General features: G+C 42.2%; 1 protein-coding gene across 3 annotated transcripts in view; it reads right to left on the reverse strand.

Annotated features, from left to right (window-relative positions):
• Positions 1-5,295: 5,295 nt before the first annotated feature.
• Positions 5,296-23,369, reverse strand: part of RYR2 (ryanodine receptor 2) — a 719,519-nt gene continuing 701,445 nt past the window's right edge. For all 3 annotated transcript variants that reach the window (XM_079900749.1, XM_079900747.1, XM_079900748.1), the window contains 5 exons: positions 21,278-21,434; positions 19,785-19,849; positions 17,585-17,685; positions 16,656-16,707; positions 5,296-6,593 (listed from right to left, as the gene is read on the reverse strand). In XM_079900749.1, coding sequence (XP_079756875.1) covers positions 6,498-6,593; positions 16,656-16,707; positions 17,585-17,685; positions 19,785-19,849; positions 21,278-21,434 — 471 coding nt within the window. In that variant the 3' untranslated portion in view covers positions 5,296-6,497. The remainder of the gene's footprint in view (positions 6,594-16,655; positions 16,708-17,584; positions 17,686-19,784; positions 19,850-21,277; positions 21,435-23,369) is intronic.

A 23,369-nucleotide genomic window follows, 5' to 3' on the forward strand; every position in this document is an offset into this window, starting at 1 on the left:
GCCAATAGTCCTGACTGGGATCCATTAGAGGCGCTGCTGTCATGTCCACAGGGCATTGGTGAGGTTGCGTGACATGTAATCCATCGGCATATGTTTGAGCTTGTGCCCAAATATGGGTCTTTCCTCAGTGGTGCAGCTGTGGGAAAGAACAATATTTAGGTCCTTCCAGGTAAGGTCAAAGGATGGAGTTAGTCCCGGGAATTCTTCAGTGAGCCAGCGGGGGTCCTCGGAGAATCAGCCTAAGGGAGTGCAGCAGTGGGTCGGACAAAGACAAAGGGGTGTGCGGCTTCCCTGGTGGTGCAGTGGTTGAGAGTCCGCCTGCCGATGCAGGGGACACGGGTTCGTGCCCCGGTCCGTGGAGAGGCTGGGCCCATGAGCCATGGCCGCTGAGCCTGCGCATCCGGAGCCTGTGCTCCGCAATGGGAGAGGCCACAACAGTGAGAGGCCTGCGTACCAAAAAAAAAAAAAAGAAAGAAAAAGGGGTGTGGACTCCAGTAACTCCCTGAGGCCCACTTCCTACTTCCTGAAGGGGGCTGGGAAGCTCTGGCTGTACTGCTGGTATGGAAGGGTAAAGAGGCTTATAGGGCAGGGGAGGAGCTGAAGATGGTGAAAGAGTGTGGGGCTTGGGTCTTCTGTCTGGGGCTTGTGTTCCTCCACAGATGCCACTAGAGCGGGCTTTGGTGTAGCCTGAATGGGTCCCAGCCAGCAGGGTTCCCTAACATAGGACTTGCGTAGCTCCAGGTTCTCTCTTAGGCCTCAAGAGCCTGAACATAAGGAACTTCTGTTCATTTAGATGTCTAACTGTAGGATGTTAGGCATTATAGTTGAGGCTTCTATTTTCTGGTCAGGCCTCATCGTCCTCAAGTTTATATTGGGGCCAGGCTGTGTTACAAAAGAAAGCACGTTTTTTTCACTTTAAACAATCTAGAGGAAACTTGTCCTAGGGAATCAGAATGCACCTGAGGGGTCAGTCCTTGGGGATGGAAGAGGTGTTTCCTATCATTCCTTCAGGGAGATGGTGCTCCCGTAACAGAGAGGTGCACTGGCGTTAGGAGGTCCCGTGGCAGTTCCCTAGGACAGGACTTGTTCCAGGTGTCCCTGTCCACCTAGTCCCTTCCATACTAGTCACAATGGGGGTTAGCTACTCCCCCATACGGCGATCCTGCTGGCCCCAGCATCCTGGGGCCTGTGTCCTATCGTGGTGTCTGCAGTACCCAGGATGAGTGGCCGTCCTGAAGGTTTCTCTATAGATTCTGTGGCCAACGATTAATCTCTGTGTTCTGGGGTATGTACTTCTAGAACAGACATCCTCATAGTTCCAGGACCTATTTAGGTTACAGCTTTTTTTCCCTAAGAGGATGGTATATTTCTGGAAACAGGCACTGGCCATTAAGGGAGGTGGTTTGTGAAAAATCTTCTCTTTTCCCTTCCCTTTTGTGGGCAGCACCCCCTGGCCTGGGTGCTACCCTGCCCCCGCCCCCAGAATGCTCCATGCAGCGGGCAGCGCCACCAGCCGGGGGTGGGGGGAGATATGGTGGCCCAAGGTGGAGGCACTCTGTCTGCACTTGGTGGGATGGAGGGCCCGACAGCCCTGTGAGAACACTCCCAATCACGCAACCCAGGGGAGGCAAGCATGGCAAACTGGGGTCATGTGTTCCTGGGGCGTGGCCATGTGTGGTCTAGCCCCCAGCATGAACTGCCCTGTGCCCACAGTGTGAGTTGGGGGCGGGGATGGATCCCGCTTGTGTGACGGACCGTGGAGGGACCTGGCCGAATGCAGGGTGCCGTGCAGAGGCGAGTGGAGAAGAATGGCAGCCCAAATGCAGCGCCACCGCCGCTGGTTCCAACCGCATGGGGCAGGACTGTCCCCCTTCCCAACACCAGGGGTTATGTACACAGACCACCCCCGGCACAAGGGAGCTCCCAAAGGGACCGTAACAGCCATGGGCACGGTGTGAACTCTCTTACAGTCTGAGTAAGGCTGCATTTTATACTTCCACACAATTGAACCCGAGGACAGCTAATTAAATGGTGGATAAGGCAAACCCAGAGGGCAAAGCTCCTATGGTTTGGGTCCCTAGCCGCCTGTGAGAATGCTTGGAAACTTCTCCTGACGTGCCTTGCGAGTAATGAGAGGTATAAGACCTAACGGCAAGGTTGGAAAATGCCTGGCAGATTCACTTTCCCCATTTCCAGCAGAGTAAGGCATGAAAAAAGAATGGAAAGTAAAAGATAGGGATACAGAGAGAGACAAGGATAGTCAGGCATAGGTGGACCAATAATAAGCCTATAAGGGTAGCTGCAGGGAGTGGGTGGTGGTATGCTTTTAACTGTGTGCCTAAAAACGTTGCCCAGAAATTGCCTTGAGGTGGGCGGACAGACCTATTGTCATCCGGAGGAGAGTCTTTCAGTGGCGAGTGCCCTAGCGGCTTTTAGATGCTCGACTCCTGCTCACATCTTTGCAACAGCAGGTCCGAAAATGGGACAGACAATAAGGGAGAGAGAGAGAGAGGGAGGGAATGGAGGGGGGAGAAATGAATGGCAGGAAGCAAGGCAGCGCCTCTCAAGCGTAAGGGAGGCGAGAGGCTGAGGCTTACCGAACTCCCCTGGCTGCCTCGCCAAAGATGATACTGGCAGCTAATTTCTTGTCTCGTCGCAGAAGGAATTCAGGGACAAGGCGGGAGGTCAGGAAAGTGAAGCAAGGGTTTATTTAAGCGATTGTATGCTCCCTAGGGGAGAGCAGCCAGGCTCCGGTGAGTAGCTGCCCTGAGTTTCTTTGGGAAACTTCTTATGTGGATGTAGAAAAGAAGAGGTGGAATATTCATTTGGGAGGGAGAGGTTTGGGGGTTCTTTTCCCTGATTTTCATCAGCCCTACCTTCCTGAGGGGAGGAAGGATTTTTGTCCTTATTTAGCCTTGATTGGAAGTATCGTGGCATCGGTGCACGATAAGAACTTCTTATATGCAAGGCTAATTTTATTGTAATGAGGGCATAGTGACCAAAAGATTACAATGGACACCAGAGATTCCCGCCTTTTCCCACCTTTCTTTGTCTGCCTTCAGGACACTTGTCACCCCAAAATGTGTGGTTTCCTGTCGGTCTGGAAGTTCCTACTTTTCTTTGTCTACCCAAGGACCCCGGCTGTTAGGTGTGTGGTTCCTGCCATTAGGCCATTGCCCACCTTGCTCTGCTCCTATCTAGCTAACTGCGTGCTTTAGCTGTTTATCTTATGGAGTAGGATGAAGAGATGTTTCCATAGAAAAGAAGTGGGGTAGGAATAGATGAAATAAGAAAGGGAGAAAAATGGCTGAGAGAGTGGAAGCAGAGACATGAAGATAGGATATTATGATACTCTTTGTGATTGTCTGAATACTTGAAAATTTCTGAGGGGATTACATTTCTTCAGTGTGAGTTAGGCAGCCCTGAGCTTAATCACAGAAGTAGAGAGTCCCAGTGTGTTTGTAATTCGTGCAACATTTCCTGGGAGATTTAATAATAACGCCAATGCAGAAAATCTGCCCCTTCCCCTTTGAGGCCTTGAGACGGAAACAAAGAGGAACCCTCCTCCTCTGTCGGCCACTGACAGCACCAGTGACAGTTTCTAAAGTGACCAGCTCTGCGCCTTTAGTCTTCCTCCAGCACTGATGGCCAAAGGCCACGAGTGGAAGGAAGCTTCCTTTCCTGAATTCAGCCTTTCTCTGCTTCTCCCTGAGCACTTGTCTGTCACCGACCAGGGCTCTAAAGCCGGGAGCCATCAATCAGGAGAGTCTACAAGAATCTGCAGAATCCAGGGGACAACTAGGAATTTGTTCGCTCACCTCTCACTTGTACTGTTGTTTCATGTCAACTCTGACTTTGGCATTATGAACAGAAGACCTGAATCTGTCAGACTTTTATGTCCCAGAATAACATTTATTCCTCTCCGCTGCGTGCTTCCTCTGAAGTGTTTTGTGGCAAAGGGGAACGTGGTCTTGGATGTTTTGTGGAGCTGACCTCATTTCTTTTATCCAGACTCCTCAGAACATGAGGTCACCTCCTTGAGCAGGACTGAGGATTCCCACAGCAGGGACAAATTGACTCCTTCATCCAAATAAAAATGTTACTGAGAGGTTTAAGTATGAGCCTCCCCAGAATGTGCCACTCTGGCATGTGGATTACTTTGAGCTGAAGTCAATCAAGCCTCAGAAGAGTCAGGAAGAGCTTTTTACCTCCTCCTTAAGTGTCTAAAAGAATTCAGATAGAAGACCTGGTCCAGGAAGAGAACCATCACCAGGGATAACTACAGAGAGTGTGGGCTGGTGTGGGGGGAGGCTGGGGGGAGCCCAGCAGGGCCTGTTTGTTCTACCTGGCACGGCAAAAACTTGTTTACCAAATATTTGCTCTTGCCACCGTCCTGTGAATTGTCTTCCTTCCCTTTGAAGGCCCAGACCCCACTCTCTTCTCCTGAGCTCAGGATGGCACATAAGCCTCAGGTGCCTCACTGTTGGGAGCCTCTCATGTCTTTGTGGGGCTCACGTACATAAAAAAATTGTTTTTCTCCTGTGAACCTGTCTTATGTCCATTTAACCTGCCAAAGAACCTAGAAAGGAAGAAGGGCAAAGTTTTTCAAGACAAATGCAAAATCTAAGTACCACAGCTGTGATGTGCCAATGGGCTGAAAAATGACAGTAGATACCCAGCACTGCCCTTGGTACACAGTACCTGTTCAATTAGCATTGGAACGTTTCATATATCACTTACTGGTGTGCCAGTCCTCTTCCAGATTAAGACAGAAAATGAATCCCTATTGTTGCATGGAAATGAATTTGCCCTGAATAAGGAAGAATTCTTAAAATGAAAGCTGATTAAAAATTAAACTGATTCGGGAGACTGATTTTTCTGTTATTGGTGGTTTCCAAGAAATCTGGATGACCCCAAGACAAGGAAATGACAGGGGTGGAGCTAGATGATTCAAAATGCTCCACAGCTCTGAGGGTGCGTAATCATAAAAGCAGAAAACTTGCTAGCTGCAGGGACGTATGACAGGCCTTAAGGTAGTGTTTGGATTGCGCTAGACACACACAACTTACAAGCTCAAGGTTTTCTGATGCATCCCAGTTATAAGTGAAATGGAGAAAGAGGGTGAGAAAGTTAAATAGTTTAATCAGAGCAGTTTTACAATTCTAAAATTAACAAGCAGACCTTGTAATAAAAGAGCTCCAATATTTGCAAAATGACCTTGCTTCCATTCTGAATCTCTTTTTTATTTGTAAAGATTCGCATTACATTTAAAAGGACTCAAAATGGAGTGACTGATATATTATTATCCGTGTTTTTTGATGCAACTGATGAAATCCCTGAATGGATATTGCTTCAGCTTTGATATTAAAAAAATGGCCCGACAAGAAGTCCTTAATCCACAACTGATCACAGGTGGCCGAAAGAAAGAGAAAAACCCAAAACTACTGTCAAGTTCATAATGTATCACATTGTTGGTGGATGACACTGGCTCCAAATATACAATTAAGCCCACGACACTTTATTACTATGGATATAATTATCATGAAAGTTCTTTCACGTGGATCAACTTGCTTCTGAAGGTTTTCTTGGTTCGTTTAAACTTGCATAATAAACATGCAATGAATTATTTCTTTTGAAAGTATATTTTTTGCAGTCTTTTTGTTTTCATACAAAGATTTCATAAAGTTGCAATATTGCATCAGAGCATTACCAGAATAAGAGCACAGGGGGAGGGGAAATGGGAATCTGGATGAATGAGAAGAACCTCCTCTCATCCTGAGACAGGCCACCCGTCTTTTTTAAAAGGTGCACGCAAACTGCTTTTCTTACCCTCCCCCACCAAAGAAAAGCATGAAAGAAAAAAAAAAACCCTCACAAAAATCAATCTAAGAAAAAAAGTCGACATAAGGAAAATAAAGATGTTTTTTCATGCACATATCTTCTGCATAGCTCAACCCACATATAGTAAGGCACTATTTCCCTTCGTAACTGGTGTCCACGGCAATCTGGTAAGTGCTACAGTGCTCTGTGACCATTAGAGAGTTCCTTTCTGGATGGTGAAATAAAGAGGCCGGATGAGTGTGGCTGCCACGCTTCTCTGTGAAAGCCCCATAGTGCAAGCTGATTTCCAGGAGTCTCAGAAGGAAATCTGTGTGTGTAACCATTGAGAGTCTCCAGAATGGTTTTCTTTCCAAAGTTCCTATTTTGTCCTTGTATGAATTTAGATTATTCTTCAGTCATTATTCTCAAAGAAAATACACTAGGTGGGGGAAAAAGCACAGTCAAGTCTTGAGAAACACAGCTTCACTGCTCCAAGAAAGCATATAATGCTGGCAATTCAGAAAATCAGCAGATGTTTCCAAGGGAACAGAGAGAGAGAGAGAGTCTAGAAACAGAAGAACAGAGACAAAGACAGAGAGAGCGTGTGTGTGTGTGTGTGTGTGTGTGTGTGTGTGTGTGTGTGTGTGTGTGTTTTCGGAGGTGATCTGGGACTGAGATTAATTTAGCTGGTCTTCGTACTGTTTCCGGAAACAATCCCCAGCGGGGAAAAATTCCCAGCACCTTTCTTGATACATCTTCCAAACATAAGATTCCTGTAAAAGTAAAGGCAATGTGTTAAGAACATGTCTTTCCCTAGGATCTCTGTGTTACCACAAAATATAAGATAGAAAGAGACTCAAATTTGTTATTTTACATACATATATATATATATGTCACATACGTGCAATGGTGTATTACACATAGTTATAATCCCAAATTCATTTAGATATTTCCTAATTATACCAGGTCTTATTTATTTCTACTAATAAATAATCAATCTTCATCCTGACTGTAATATAATAATGATAAAAACCTATTTGTGATATATGATTTTGAGGGTTCCTTAAAACTATTGTTTTTGTTTAATTGTACCATTCAAATTCAAACTATTAACAATGGCAGGTGAATTTGTGGAGGGAGAATTTCAAATAGATCGGGGCAGAACCTTAAACATTTAATATGCAATTATTTATTTTAATTTTTAAAATTGAAGTATAGTTGATTTACAGTTTTGTTAGTTTCAGGTGTACAGCTAAGTGATTCAGTTATACACATACATATATTTTTTTCTCAGATTATTTTCACTTATAGGTTATTACAGAATATTGAGAATAGTTCCCTGTGCTATACAGTAGGTATTTGTTGCTATCTATTTTATATATAGTAGTGTGTATATGTTAATCACAAACTCCTAATTTATCCCTTCCACTCCTTTCCTCTTTGGTAACCATAGATGTTTTCTATGTCTATGGCTCTATTTCTGTTTTGTATATAAATTTATTTGTATCATTTTATTTTTGGTTCCACATACAAGAAATATCATATGACTTTTGTCTTTGTCTGACTTACTTAACTTAGTATCATAATCTCTAGGTCCATTCATGTTGCTGCAAAAAGCATTATTTCATAATTTTTTATGCCCAAGTAATATTCCATTGTGTGTGTGTGTGTGTGTGTGTGTGTATCACATCTTCTGTATCCACTCATTTGTCAGTGGACATTTAGGTTGTTTCAATGTCTTGGCTATTGTAAATAGTGCTGTAGTAAACATTGGGGTACATATCTTTTCAAATTAATGGTTTTCTCCAGATATATACCCAGGAGTGGAATTGCAGGATCATATGGTAGCTCTATTGTTAGTATTTTAAGGAACCTCCATACTGTTCTCCATAGTGGCTGTACCCATTTACAATCCCACCAACAGTGTAGGAGGGTTTCTTTTTCTCCACACCCTCTCAGTATTTATTATTTGTAGACTTCTTGATGACAGCCATTCTGACCGGTGTGAAGTGATACCTCACTGTAGTTTTGATTTACAGTTCTCTAATAATTAGCAATGCTGAGCATCTTTTCATGTGCTTTTTGGCTATCTGTATGTCTTCTTTAGAGAAACGCCTATTTAGGTCTTCTGCCCATTTTTGATTGGGTTGGTGGTTTTTTTATTAAGGTGTAGGAGCTGTTTGTATATTTTGGATATATTTTGTATATCCTTTGTCAGTTGCATCATTTGCAAATATTTACTCCCAGTCCGTAGGTTTTCTTTCCATTTTGTTTATGGCTTCCTTTGCTATTCAAAAGATGTTAAGTTGTTAGGTCCCACTTGTTTATTTTGGTTTTTATTTCCATTACACTAGGAGATAGATCCAAAAAGATACTGCTGTGATTTATGGCAAAGAGTGTTCTGCCTATGTTTTCTTCTAGGAGTTACACAGTATCCAGGCTTACATTTAGGTCTTTAATCCATTTTGAGTTTATTTTCGTGTGTGGTGTTAGGGAGTGTTCTAATTTCATTCTTTTACATGTAGCTGTCCAGTTTTCCCAGCACCACTTATTGAAGAGACCATCTTTTCTCCATTGTATATTGTACCTCCTTTGTTGTAAACTAATTGACCAAAGGTGCTTTGGTTTATTTCTGGGATTTCTTTTTTTTTTTAATTGTTATTGGAGTATATAATTGGTTTACAATGTTGTGTTAGTTTCTGCTGTACAGAAAAGTGAATTTATATATATATATATATATATAAATGAAATAATTCCCCTCTTTTTTAGATTTCCTTCCCATTTAGGTCACCATGGAGCATAGAGTAGAGTTCCCTGTGTTACATAGTAGGTTCTCATTAGTTATCTTTTATATACGTAGTAGTGTATATGTGTCAATCCTAATCTCAGTTCATCCCACCCCCCTTCCCCCTTGATATCCATAAGTTTGTTCCCTACATCTGTGTCTCTATTTCTGCTTTGCAAATAAGTTCATCTGTACCATTTTTCTAGATTCCATGTATAAGTGATATTCCATGATATTTTTTCTTTCTCTGATTTACTTCACTCTGTACGACAGTCTCTAGGTTTGTCCACGTCTCTGCAAATGGCACTATTTTGTTCCTTTTTATGGCTGAGTAATATTCCATTGTATATATGTTCCACATCTTTATCCATTCCTCTGCTGATGGACATTTAGGTTGCTTCCATGTCCTGGCTATTGTAAATAGTGCTGCAATGAATATTGGGGTGCATGTATCTTTTTGAATTATGGTTTTCTCAGGGTATATGCCCAGTAGTGGGATTGCTGGGTCATATGGTAGTTCAATTTTTAGTTTTTTGATGGACCTCCATACCATTCTCCATAGTGGCTGTACCAATTAACATTCGCACCAACAGTGTAGGAGGGTCCCCTTTTCTCTACATCCTCTCCAGCATTTATTGTTTATAGAGTTTTTTGATTATGGCCATTCTGACCGTTGTGAGATGATACCTCACTGTAGTTTTGATTTGCATTTCTCTAATAATTAGTGATGTTGAGCATCTTTTCATGTGCCTCTAGGCCATCTGTATGTCTTTGGAGAAATGTCTATTTAGGTCTTCCACCCATTTTTTGATTGGGTTGTTTGTTTTATTGATATTGAGCTGCATGAGCTGTTTGTATATTTTGGAGATTAATCCCTTGTCGGTTACAAATATTTTCTCCCATTCTGAGGGTTGCCTTTTCATTTTGTTTATGGTTTCCTTTGCTGTGAAAAAGCTTTTAAATTTAATTAGGTCCCATTTGTTTATTTTTGTTTTTATTTTCATTACTCTAGGAGGTGTTATCTAAAAAGATCTTGCTGTGATTTATGTCAAAGAGTGTTCTGCCTCTGTTTTCCTCTAGGAATTGCATAGTATCCGGCCTTACAATTAGGTCTTTAATCTATTTTCAGTTTATTTTTGCGTATGGTGTTAGGTAGTGTTCTAATTTCATTCTTTTACATGTAGCTGTCCAGTTTTCCCAGCACCATTTATTGAAGAGACTGTCTTTTCTCCATTGCATATTCTTGCCTCCTTAATCATCGATTAGTTGACCACAGGTGTGTGGGTTTATCTCTGGGCTTTCTGTCCTGTTCCATTGATCTATATTTCTGTTTTTGTGCCAGTACTGTCTTGATTACTGTAGCTTTGTAGTGTAGACTGAAGTCAGGGAGCCTGATTCCTCCAGTTCCATCTTTCTTTCTCAAGAGTGCTTTGACTATTTGGGGTCTTTTGTGTCTGCATACAAATTAAAAATAATTTTGTTCTAGTTCTTTGAAAATGCCATTGGTAATTTGATAGGGATTACACTGAATCTCTAGATTGCCTTGGGTAGTTTATTCATTTTTCAAAAAATTTATTTATTTTTGGCTGTGCTGGGTCTTCATTGATTCACGCAGGCTTTCTCTAGTTGCGGTGAGCAGGGGCTGCTCTTCATTGTGGCGCATGAGCCTCTTATTGCGGTGGTCTCTCCTGTTGCAGAGCACAGGCTCTAGGCGCACTGGCTTAAGTAGTTGTGGCTCGCAGGCTCCAGAGCACAGGCTCAGTAGTTGTGGTGCACGGGCCTAGTTGCATTGCGGTATGTGGGATCTTCCTGGACCAGGGCTCAAACCCATGTCCCCTGTGCTGGCAGGTGGACTCCTAACCACTGCACCACTAGGGACGCTTGGTTTATTCATTCTGACAATATTGATTCTTCCAACCCAAGAACATGGTATATTTTTCCATCATTTTGTGTCATCTTGGTTTCTTTCATCAGCATCTTATAGTTTTCGAAGTACAGGTCTTTGTCTCCTTAGGTAGGTTTATTCCTAGGTATTTTATTCTTTTTGATGCGATGGTAAATGGGATTGTTTCCTTTGTGTGTTTTTGTCCTTATGAAATTCTTTTATTTTTAACTTTTTATTAGCGTGTAGTTGATTTACAATATTGTGTTTCCTCAAGTGAATCAATTATACATATACATATATCCATTCTTTTTTAGATTCTTTTCCCATATAGGTCACTACAGAGTATTGAGTAGAGTTCCCTGTGCTATACAGTAAGTCCTTGTTGATTATCTATTTTACATATAGTAGTGTGTACATGTCAATCCCAATCTCCCAATTTATCCCTCTCCCCTTCCCCCCGTAACCATAAATTTGTTTTTTACATCTGTGACTCTATTTCTGTTTTGTAAATAAGTTCATTTGACCCATTTTCTTAGATTCCACATATATATGCGATATCATATGATATTTGTCTTTCGCTGTCTTACTTCACTCAGTATGACAATCTCTAGGTCCATGCATGTTGCTGCAAATAGCATTATTCCATTCTTTTTTATGGCTGAGTAATATTCCACTGTATGTATGTACCACATCTTCTTTACCCATTCCTTTGTCAATGGACATTTAGGTAATGGGATTGTTTCCTAATTTCTCTTTCTGATTATTTGTTGTTAGTGTGTAGAAATGCAACAGATTTCTGTGTGTTAATTTTGTATCCTGCAACTTTACTGAATTCCTTGATGAACTCTAGTAGTTTTCTGGTAGCATCGTTAGGATTTTTTATGTGTAGTATATCACATCATTTACAAACAGTGACAGTTTTACTTTTTTTCCAATTTGAATTCCTTTTATTGCTTTTTCTTCTCTGATTGCTGGGGTTAGGACTTCCAAAACAACATGGAGTAAAAGGGGTGACAGTGGACATCCTTGTCGTGTTCCTGACCTTAGAGTAAATGCTTTTAGGTTTTCACCATTGAGTGTGATGTTAGCTGTGGATGTGTCATATGTGGGCTTTATTATGTTGAGGTAGGTTCCCTCTATGCCTACTTTCTGCAGGGTTTTTGTCATAAGTCGATGTTGACTTTTATTAAAAGCTTTTTCTGCATCTATTGAGATGATCATATGGTCTCTATCCTTTAATTTGTTAATATGGTGTATTACACTGATTGATTTGGGAATATTGAAAAACCCTTACATCCCTGGGATAAATCCCACTCAATCATGGTGTATGATCCTTTTAATGTATTGTTGGATTTGGTTTGCTAGTGTTTTGTTGAGGATTTCCGTGTCTATGTTCATCAGTAACATTGGCCTGTAATTTTTTTTGTGGTATCTTTGTCTGGTTTTGGTATCAGGGTGATGGTGGCCTCATAGAATGAGTTTGAAACTGTTTCTTCCTCTGCAGTTTTTTGGATTAGTTTCAGTATAGGTGTTAACTCTTCTCTAAATGTTTGGTAGAATTCTGCTGTGAAGCCATCTGGTCCTGGACTTTTGTTTTTTGGGAGTTTTTAAATCACAGGTTCAATTCTAGTACTTGTAATTGGTCTGTTCCTATTTCTGTTTATTCCTTGTACCTTTCTAAGAAGTTGTCCATTTCTTCTAGGTTGTCCATTTATTAGCATATAGTTCTTGTATTAGTCTCTTATGGTCCCTTGTGTTCCTGTGGTTTCCTACGTAACATCTCCCTTTTCATTTCCAGTTTTATTGATTTGGGTGCCCTCCCTTTTTTTCTTGATGAATCTGGCTAAAGATTTATTCAGTTTTGTTTATCTTTTCAAGGAACCAGCTTTTAGTTTCATTGATCTTTTCTATTGTTTCCTTCATCTCTATTTCATTTATTTCTGCTCTGATCTTTATGATTGTTTTCCTTCTACTAACTTTGAGGTTTGTTTGTTCTTTCTCGAGTTGAGTTAGGTGTAAGGTTGGGTTGTTTGAGTTTTTTTTTTGGTTCTTGAGCCTATATGGCTGTAACTATAAAGTTTACATGGCTATACACGTCTCTCTTAGAACTGTTTTTGCTGCATCCCATAGGTTTTGGAACCTCGAGTTTTCATTGTCATTTGTCTCTAGGTATTTTTTAATTTCCCCTTTGATTTCTTCAGTGATCCATCGGTTGGTGGTAGCATAGTTTCAATATCACTACTTGTGACTGATCTGTTCATATGTTCTGTTTCTTGCTGGTGCAATGTTGTACCTTTCTAAGAATTTGTCCATTTCTTCCCGGTTCTCCCTTTTATTGGCATATAGTTGCTTGTACTAGTCTCTTATGATCCTTTGTATTTCTGTGGTGTCCATTCTGACCTCTGATTTGAGGTCTCTCCCTTTTTTTCTTGATGAATCTGGGTAAAGGTTTATCAGTTTTATCTTCTCAGAGAACCAGCTTTTAGTTTCATTGATCTTTGCTATTGTTTCCTTTGTGTCTATTTCATTTATTTCTGCTCTGATCTTGATTTCTGTCCTACTAAATTTGGGTTTTGTTTGTTCTTCTTTCTCTGGTTGCTTTAGGTGTAAGGTTAGGATGTTTGAGAGTTTTCTTGTTTCCTGAGGTTAGACTGTATTGCTATAAACTTCCTTCTTGGAACTGCTTTTGCTGCATCCCATAGTTTTTGGGTTGTCAAGTTTTCGTTGCCATTTGTTTCTAGGTATTTTTTTAAAATTTCCTCTGATTTCTTCAGTGATCCATTGGTTGTTTAGTAACATATTGCTTAGCCTCCATGTGTTTGTGTGTGTTTTACAGTTTTATTCCTATAATTGATTTCTAATCTCATAGCATTGTGGTCACAAAGGATGCTTGATATGATTTCAGTTTTCTTACATTTACTGAGGCTTGCTTTTTAGCCCAGCATGAGATCTATCCTAGAGAATGTTACATGTGCACTTGTAAAGAATGTGTATTCTGCTGCTTTCGGATGGAATGCTCTATAAATATCAATGAAGTCCATCTGGTCTTATGTGTCATTTAAGGCCTGTGTTTCCTTATTGATTTTCTGTCTGGATGATCTGTCCATTGATGTAAGTGGGGTGTTAAAATCACCCATTAATATTGTGCTACTGTCAATTACTCCTTTTATGTCTGTTAACATTTCCTTCTACATTGAGGTGCTCCTATGTTGGGTGCATATGTATTTACAATGGTTGTATCTTCTTGGATTTATTCCCTTGATTACTATTTTGTGTCACTCTTTGTCTTTCATAGCAGTCTTTATTTTAAACTCTATTTTGTCTAATCTGAATATTGCTACTCTTGATTTCCATTTACATGGAATACCTTTTTCCATCCCCTCACTTTCAGTCTGTATGTGTCCCTAGATCTGAAGTGGGTCTCTTGTACACAGAATTTATACGGGTCCTGTTTTTGTATCCATTCACCCAGTCTGTGTCCTTTGGTTGGAGCATTTAATCCATTTACATTTATGGAAATTATCAATATGTATATTTTTAGTGCCATTTTGTTAATTGTTTTGGATTTGCTTTTGTTGGGCTTTTCTCCCTTTCCTATTGTGTTCTCCTGTCTTGTGATTTGATGACCATCTTTAGTGTTGTGTTTGAATTCCTTTTTTTATGTGTGTATATCAATTATAGATTTTTGATTTGTGGTTACCATGAGGTTTTGATATAGCAGTCTATATATATACTTGGTTTTAAGTTGCTGCTCTCCTAATTTCAAATGCATTTCAAATATCCTACATTTGTACTCTCCTCTCACGATTACTGGTTTAGTTATCCTATTTGTGTATGAAGGATTTCCTACCTTTACTGTATGTTTGCCTTACAGGTGAGCTTTCCCATTTTGTAATTTTTTTTCTACTTGTTGCCTTTTCCTTTCTGCCTAGAGAAGTTCCTTTAGCACTTGCTATAAAGCTGGTTTGGTGGTGCTGAATTCTCTTAACTTTTGCTCGTCTGTAAAGCTTTTGATTTCTCCATCAACTCTGCATGAGAGCCTTGCTGTGTAGAGCATTCATGGTTGTAGGTTTTTCCCTTTCATCACTTTAAATATATTATGCCACTCCCTTCTGGCCTGCAGAGTTTCTGCTGAGAAATTAACTGACAGTATTATGGGGAATCCTTTGTATATTATTTGTTGCTTTCCCATTGTGGCTTTTAATATTTTTCTTTAATTTTTGTCAGTTTTATTATTGTGTGTCTTGGTGTGTTCCCCCTGGGGTTAATCCCGCCTGAGACTCTATATTTCTTGGACTTAGGTGACTGTTTCCTTTCCCATGGTAGGGAATTTTTCAGCTATTATCTCTTCAAATATCTTCTCAGGCCCTTTCTCTCTCTCTCCCTTCTGGGATCCCTATAATGTGAATGTTGGTCCCTTTGCCATTGTCCCAGAGGCTGCTTAAACTGTCCTCATTTTTTTTCATTCTTTATTCAGTTTTGAAACAGTGATTTCCACCACTCTATCTTCCAGCTCACTTCTCCATTCTTCTGCCTCATTTATTATGCTATCAGTTCCTTCTACTGTATTTTTCATTTCACTTATTGTATTGTTCAGTTGTTTGGTTGTTATTTATATTTTCTAACTCTTTGTTAAAAACCTCCTGTTCCTTCTCACTCTGTGCATCCATTCTTTTCCTGAGTTCTTGCATCTTTATGATCATTGCTCTTAACTCTTTCTCAGGTAGGTTGCCCATCTCCCTTAGTTGTTCTTCTGGGGTTTTATCTTGTTCCTTTGTCTGGAACGTATTCCTCTGCCATCTCGTCTGAATTTCTATTTGTATTTCTATGTATGTGGAAGGTCAGTTATGTCTCTTGACCTTGGAGAAGTGGCCCTCTGTAGGGGATGTCCTATGTGTCCCAGCAGTACACTCCCCTCTCATCAGGGTAGTTTCTGACCTGTGTTTGCAGACTCAGTTCCACAGTGTGGAGGCGATTGTAGTTTTCTTCCTTCTGGTGTCTGCCCCCTAGTGGGTGAGGCTTGTGCAGGCTTCCTGGTGGGAGGAACTGGTGCCTCCCCACTGGTGGATGGAGCTGGGTCTTGGCCCTCCGGTGGGCTGGCCAGGTAAGGGGCGTGTCTAGAGGTGGCTGTGGACTCAGGAAGCCTTTAGACAGCCTGTCTGCTGATGGGTGGGTCTGCATTCTCACCCTGTTGGTGGTTTGGGTGTTGGGTGGAGCCAGGTCTTGGTGCCAAAATGGCGGCCTCTGGGAGAGCTCAGACCAGTGAATCCACCGGTGTCCTTGTCCCCATAGTGAGCCACACCTGCTTCCCCAGGAGACTCTCCAAGACCAGCAGGTAAGTCTGGCCCAGGCTCCTATGAAGTCACTGCTCTTGCCCTGGGTCCTGGGGCACAAAGACCTTGTGTGTGCCCTCCAAGAGTGGCATCTCTGTTTTGCACAGTTCTTTGGAGCTCCTGCACTCAAGTCCTGCTGGCTTCAAAGTCAAGTGCTCTGGGGTGGGGGTGGGGGTCCTCCTCCTGATGCCAGACCCCAAGGCTGGGGAGCATGATATAGGGCTCAGAATTCTCACTGCTGTGGGAGAAGTTCTGCAATATAATTATTCTCCAGTGTGTGGGTCACCCATCTGGGGTGGGTATAGGATTTAATTATATTGCAAGTGCACCCCTTATACTGTCTCATTGTGGTTTCTTCTTTGTCTTTGGATGTAGAATATCTTTTTTGGTAGGTTCTAGTCTTTTTTTTTACCAATGGTTGTTTAGCATTCAGTTGTGATTTTGGTGTGCTCCTGAGAGGAGGTGAGCTCAGGGTCCTTCTACTCTGCCATCTTGTCCCAGGATATGCAATTATTTTTAAATGACTGTAATACTATTGAATGAAGTTCATTTGAAATCATCTGCTATCTGATTAAGCAATCAAGTATATTATAATTATCAAAACCCAAACTCAGCATTTTCAGCTAATAAATGTGCAATTCTAATTTTACTTTTTCTACTACAGCAATCTTTGCATACACATCCAGGATAATAGGAATGTTATACTAAGATACCATGACTAATATCTGAAAGTAATTCCAAAGTTAGTTAATGTTTAATATACACATTCCAAAATGCAGAGATTCTTTTATCATCATTTCTTTTAGATGACGTATGGTCACTCTTTACCTACCTGTCCTGTGTGCTCTGTTTCATCTTTGTTTATGAGATACATCAGAAAAAACCTACAGATACAGAGAGAGTAATCAGAAATGGACTGTATGGAAATATCAGCATAAACAGATACTTCTGATCCTGCCATGGACTAATAACTCTTCATGGCAGAGAAAATAACTGGGTCAAACCTGCAGGGCCAAAAAAAAAAAAAAAAAATGCCATGGGGACCAAAAGCTTAATCAGCTTTTAAAATATTTTTTCAAAGGAGCTATAATGTGTTCACAGATTACGTTATACCTCTTGGGAGCTGCTTTATATCAGGCTCAGTGCCAGACCCTGCCTGCAACTGTTTCCACATTCACTCATGGAGCAGGAATTGAAATCCTCATTTGGATAAACCAATAATTAAAAAGGTTCAATAACTTGTCTAATATTGCACACTTGTGAATTCCAAAACCCACTTTTTTTTAATTGCTACAATGCTACTCTATATCTTTTTTTTTCTATATTTTTTCTGTTAGATATTAAAATCAGGTTAGAAATGGATTAAGAAATAATATTGGACTGAAGTACTGTTTTGGCTAGTCTCAAGTAATAGATTTCTATGTATTAAAAACAAAATACAACATTTAACTGTTTGCAGTGGTGCCTAAAGAGGTCTATGGTTCTTCAGTAAAGAAACGTGAAGATTCATATATCTCTAGGGAGCAGCTGGAGCATTCCTGTTCGAAATGGAAAACACGGCCCAAGCCCTCTGAGAGGCTTGGTACATATTCTCATCCTGTCCACGTGGAGGGCTGCAACTTCATTTCCTAAGTCCAAAGAACCACTAGCTGTGGGTCTTTCCCTCCGAGAGGTGCTCTCTGTCCTGTTTCTCCAGCTTCCTGAGGTGGGGGATACCTGGGTATCAGGAGAGGGAGGGGAGTCCGCGTGAGGCACACTCACAGATAATTGGCCAAGTTGTGTTCCTGTAAAGTGTGGGTTTCAAAGCCATGGGGCACGGTGTCGAAGTAATCATTGCCTATCCCACAGATGAAGCACTTGGTCTAGAAGACAAAGGCAGTATGCAAAGGTCAGAGTTCAGAAAGCAAAACAAAAGGGAAACACAGCTCACCACTCAGGGGCAGCGACTTGGCTTATTCGGTCTACGTAAAAGATCATCCCAGAAGACTGTGCCAAGCACCTGAGCATCAATTTAACTGTTGCCACCACTACATCTTGCCGTGGGGTTTAAATGACATAGGAACCAACAGCAGGAAGTAACAGAGGCAGAAAGAAGAGAACAAGATGATGATGGCCGAAAAGCAAAGCAATGTCTTCTTCTTTTCTCCAGCCTAAGTGAACACGCCCAGGCTCGGTGATCACTCTTGTTCATTACACTGGCTCAAGTTATCTAGGTAGGACTGAATGTGTCCTCAGCTGAAACCACAAACTCGGTATCTATCCTAGCCAAGTCTGATGACCAAGCTGGTGGAGCGGGGGAGGCACAAATTCCTTCCATCTGGGGAGGACCAAACCAAATACCAAGCCGTGAGGTGTTGAATCAACGATTCAGAGAAGGTCCGCCACATGCCAGGCATCATGCTAGGCACACAGCCAATATACATGTACTGGGATGGCGGTCCACTCTAGAAACAGGACCGCTGCTCTCTCCGCTTCCCTCCCATCCCATCCATCTCTCTTCACCCGCTAGGTCTGCCATCTGCAGGCCTGGTACCCAAAACCCAGGGAGAAGCAGGCCTTCCGTTTTATCATTAGCATCTCCTGTGTATCAACTCAAATGAATTCAATAGTTATTGTCCTCATGTGGCTCCAGATGCCCATCTTCCCTGCAAATTAGAAGCTGTTTCATACCGTTAGAGGCATGTTTATGATGCCCTAGATGCGAGAGCCTAGAATCAAGATGATTAAGGTAATTTATAATTCTCCCTGCCTTACTGATCAACAGCTGCTGACAGCAGAAAGGCTCCATTCAGCAGTCCAGTCTTATACACCATTCAGTGTCTCTTAACTAAACAGGTTCCCACGTAACAGCTTTCCCCAGGAAACCGCCCTTCCTCTTTGTTACCGCTCTCGGTCACTCTGTGTGTAACTGAGCCACCAGGCTTCTCTCTAGAGGCTCACGCTGGACGGAACCTCAACAACATCCCCGCTTGCTCCAAACGCTTCATCCTCTGCATCTGGCCAATCACCAAGTTCTTTTCATGCCAAAGTACTGCCTCCTGCATCCTCAGTGGCACGTCTCTAGCAAAAGCCTCATCATCTCCTGCCTAGAAAATGCTGACAGCTGCTTCCCTGTCCCTGGGTGTGCCAGTGTCGAGCTCACTCCCCCTATTTTAATCCATAGTTATCTTTTTAAAATGTGAAATCCGATCACCTCACTGCCCCGCTTAAAACGCTTTTCTTGCTTCCCAGCCTGTCAGTCACACTGTAAATCTCTCAAATGCATGATTAGGCTCTTAATTAGCTGGCCTTCTTCTCCAGCCCCTTTACTAGAAAGTAATGCTTCATCCCGAACCAGTTATGCTTCCAAGAAAAAAATCTGCATATCAAATTCCCTGAGATCAGAGCCTTGGTATATAGAATGTCAGGCGGTGACGTTTTCACAGAATCCAATGTGAATGGTACCCCTGGTGATGGGCATGGTGGGGCACGTCGGAGTGGGGAGGCGGCCTAAAACTGGCCTGAGCTCGCTCTCTCTCTCTCTCAAATCCACACCTCTGCGATCCTCAGGCTTCAGCTTGGGCATCCCTTCTTTTAAGTACGCCCCTGATCACACAAGAGGCAATTAGACACCAGCCCCAGAGACCCCAGCACGCAGGGTTTCCTCCTATAAACATCACACTGCTCACGATGTCCTGTTTACTTATTTGTCGGCGGATCCACCATTTTGAATGAATGGTCTCCCCCTCCTGGAGGGGCAGATGACGCCACACTACTGTTTGTATGTACCTGGAGCCCACCACACAGCCTAGCAGCCGTGCCCAACTACGTGTATTGCCTGAATCAAAAACAGGCCAATGAAGCCATGCATTGTTCATGTCCCTCCCCCTTCTCCCACAGTCGTCATTCTTTGATAAAAGACAGTGGGGACAGGCAGTGTCCACAACAACAAAAACGCAGAGTCAGAAACGGAGAGACTCACCTCCATGTCTTCTTTGACCTGTTCCTGTTGGTCTCTTAGTTCCCCAAAAGCATCGATAATTAAACCTAGTGTTCAGTAAAGACGGGATTTAATCTATCAACCAGAGAAGGATAATGAAATTCACAGCCCCTTGGCTAAGCCTCCCAAGGAAAGGGACCATGACACTGAGAGATGCTCAGAGCTTGGCAGAAGATGTGAGCGCACACCAGATACTCCTACGAGGGCAGCAGCGTTCTGTCTTTGGGGGGCAGACACATGCAGTTCCCAGGGCACATACATACTGCCTGAAAAGGGGTTTAAAAATGATGTGACAGCAGGAAAAACCTTGGGTTACCTTGGCATCAAGAAATGGTATGTTACTACCTGCTTCACGTCAAGAAGGAGCAATGGCAATTGATGGTCGTAAAGTACAGAAAATGCCACTAATAAGATTGTCAAGTGCTAATTTGCAAATCAAACATGCCCATATTAACTGTGAGGAATTTTTCTCAAATCATTTTTTTCGCAAGTTCATCATCAATAAACTTTCCCTAGCATTAGTAACTGTAGCAATCAGCAACTAACGGCTTCCTGCTGCTCTGTTCCCATTTCTCCTGTGACTTGCCGGGCTGTATGTTTTCTTCCAAGTGCTTTATATGACTTTGCCCTCTTGTAAACACATTATTGTTACGCTCAATAAAGACATAAAGGAAGGGTTATGAATCCTTTAAACGTGTTCCTGTACTTTACTGATAAAAGGGTATCATTTTCTTGCCTGTGGAATTTAGAGGATAATGTCCCATTTATAGACATTTAATTCAAGCTAGGATAAATGTGTAAGCAGAAGAAGACAACATGAGTGATTTTTCTGAGGGAAAAAAAGTTACCTTGGAATAAAAGGAGAGGAAAAAACTACCCACTCCAAGTTCCCTTGGAGTAAAAGGAAGATCGGATGGGTCAACGTGGCACGGTGGTTGCACGTGACGGCTCTGGGTCCAGACCCTGTGCCTTTGGATTCCAGCCCTGACACTTTTCAGCTGCACACTTCAGCCAAGTTTCTTAGACTTACTATGGCTCAGTTTCGTCAAATGTGAAGAACAGCATTCTGCTCCCAGGGCACACGGAACAGACATCATTTTTAAAGAAGTCTTTTCAATAACCCATGGCTTAGAGCTTTATATAATTTCCATGTGATAGACCCAAAGAGGCTACATGGCTCACCCACCACCAGTTGTAAAGGTCATCAGCGGCAGGGCAGGAAATCAGACCCAGGAAAGCGCTCTTTCCATTCTGTTATTTGAAAGGAGGCCAGAGAAACCTGTAGCCATCTCCCGGCCAGAGCAGGGTCCCTTGCTTCTTTGTTTTTCCCTCTACAGATTTCCAGTGAAGAAACACTGAATGGAAGAGTTCTATTTGGCTTTTCTAAGAAACACCTGACATTCTTACCCCGTCTTTAATGTTAGCTTCAACAATATGTAGGTCAAATTCTAGATCTTCTTGAGGATGATGCTTACCTTGTATTATGGCCAAGAGAATGACAATTACAAAGAAGAAGAAGGTGATATCAAAGATGATTCGATAGATCTCATACTCATCGCCGGCTGGGTCTTCGATTTCATCACCGATACCCCCTCCGGCACGTACCCCGACATACATGTGGAACATATAGCACTGGAAAAGAGAGGAATGGCTTCACTTCCTGGAGGACCACTGCCCATTTTTATACTCAACACACCTAAGATTGTCTCTCTTGTTCCTAATCTTCACTGTGGAAATGATGAGCATCTTTGCCTTCTACATCACCTCTCTTTGTTTCAGTATTTGTAATTGTGATGCAAACACTTGGCTCTTACATTCTGCTGTCTTTTATAGTTATTTTTTTGTTTTTTGGTTTTTGGTTTTTTTTGCGGTACACGGGCCTCTCACTGTTGTGGCCTCTCCCGCTGTGGAGCACAGGCTCTGGACGTGCAGGCTCAGCGGCCATGGCTCACGGGCCCAGCCACTCCGTGGCATGTGGGATCTTCCCGGACCAGGGTACGAACCCGTGTCCCCTGCATCGGCAGGCGGCCTCTCAACCACTGCGCCACCAGGGAAGCTCTCTGCTGTCTTTTAAACAAAACTCTGTGCTGCATACTCTGCTTAGCGCCGGCTGTCATACTTTGCGGGAAATGAAAAATACCTCACTAGCATCAGGCATAAGGTTATCCCATTAGGATCACAGTAAGGGCCACAAAACTATATTTAATTGCACTGTTCAGTTTTTTTGTGAGCATAACAGACAAAGGAATGGGGAAGTAAAAGTCCATTGTATAACTGGATGGAATGTTAGAAATTAAGTGAGGAAAATAACAGACTTAACACTTACCATCCTCTCATCTATCACATTGGAATATAATGCGAAAAATTTTTAACTTTAATGTCTAGAATAAAGAAAAATGAGAGAGGCAGGGAAGAACTAGCAGCTCATTGTTTAAACTTTAAAGCAACCGACAACATGTACAGCTGCAAGTGTCCATTGCCAAAAAAGAGGGGTGCAGTAAAGCGCTTTGGGGCAGGGTTTCTCAGCCTCAAAATCATTAACATTTTAGGCCAGATAATTCTTTGTTGTGAGGTCTGTCTTATGCACTGTAGCATATGTTAGAAGGATCTCTGGCCTCTATTCACTAGATGCCAGTAGCACCCCACCCCACAGACAATCAAAAATGTCTGCAGACATTGCCAAGTGTCCTCTGCGGGGGGGGGGGGGGGGGGGGGCAACATCAGGACCACTGGATTAAGCATCTAGGGTTTTATCTTTATTTAGGATAAGTCCACACTCTCCATTCCAGGCCCTCTGATTTAGCCCTACTTCCCCTCTCTAAGTTCCCCTCTCCCAAGCACCGCCCTCTCCTCTACCCATGCCTCCTCCAAATACAGTATTCCTGATTCTAGATCTTTGCCTGCATATTCTCCTCATCTTGCAATATTCTTTCCCATTTGTATCCCATTAGAACCTACTCATCCTTCAGAACCTCAATGAATAATCTTTCTTCCATGAGCCCTCCTCAGACTGTTCGAGAAACTCTCATTTACCCAACTGATGTCACCCATCAATGCAAAACAAAAAACTCACTGTCTCCCGTAACCCTAACGAACGGGGCAAAGACCTCGAAACAGCATCTTCACTCAGTGAGACACCACACTCCTCTGGTTTTCTCCTACATTTCTGGTCATTCCTTCTCAGCCCCCTTGGCTGGTTCTTCCTCATCTCCCTATCTCTTCATGAACTAATGCCCAGGATTGGGTTCTCTGACTTTTTGTTTCTTTTAGGACACTCCCTTGGGGAACTTTTCCAGTTTCATGCTTAAATACCATCTGTGCTAATTACTTCAAAAAATTTCTATTTACATCTTGGGTCTCTTTCCTGAATTCCAGACTTGTATCTCCAACTTATTTTTTCATTTGATGTTTTATGATCTATCTCACTCCACTAGAATTAGTCCCATTATAAGAAGAATTACTTGGGTTACTACTCTATCATCAGTGCCTAAATAATGCCCAGCACATGATAGGTACTCAAAAATCACTTGTGGGATGGGATGACTGAGGAGTGAAAAGTTATGACTG

This window comes from Stenella coeruleoalba (genome assembly GCF_951394435.1).
Source record: "Stenella coeruleoalba genome assembly, chromosome: 16".
NCBI lineage: Eukaryota > Metazoa > Chordata > Mammalia > Artiodactyla > Delphinidae > Stenella > Stenella coeruleoalba.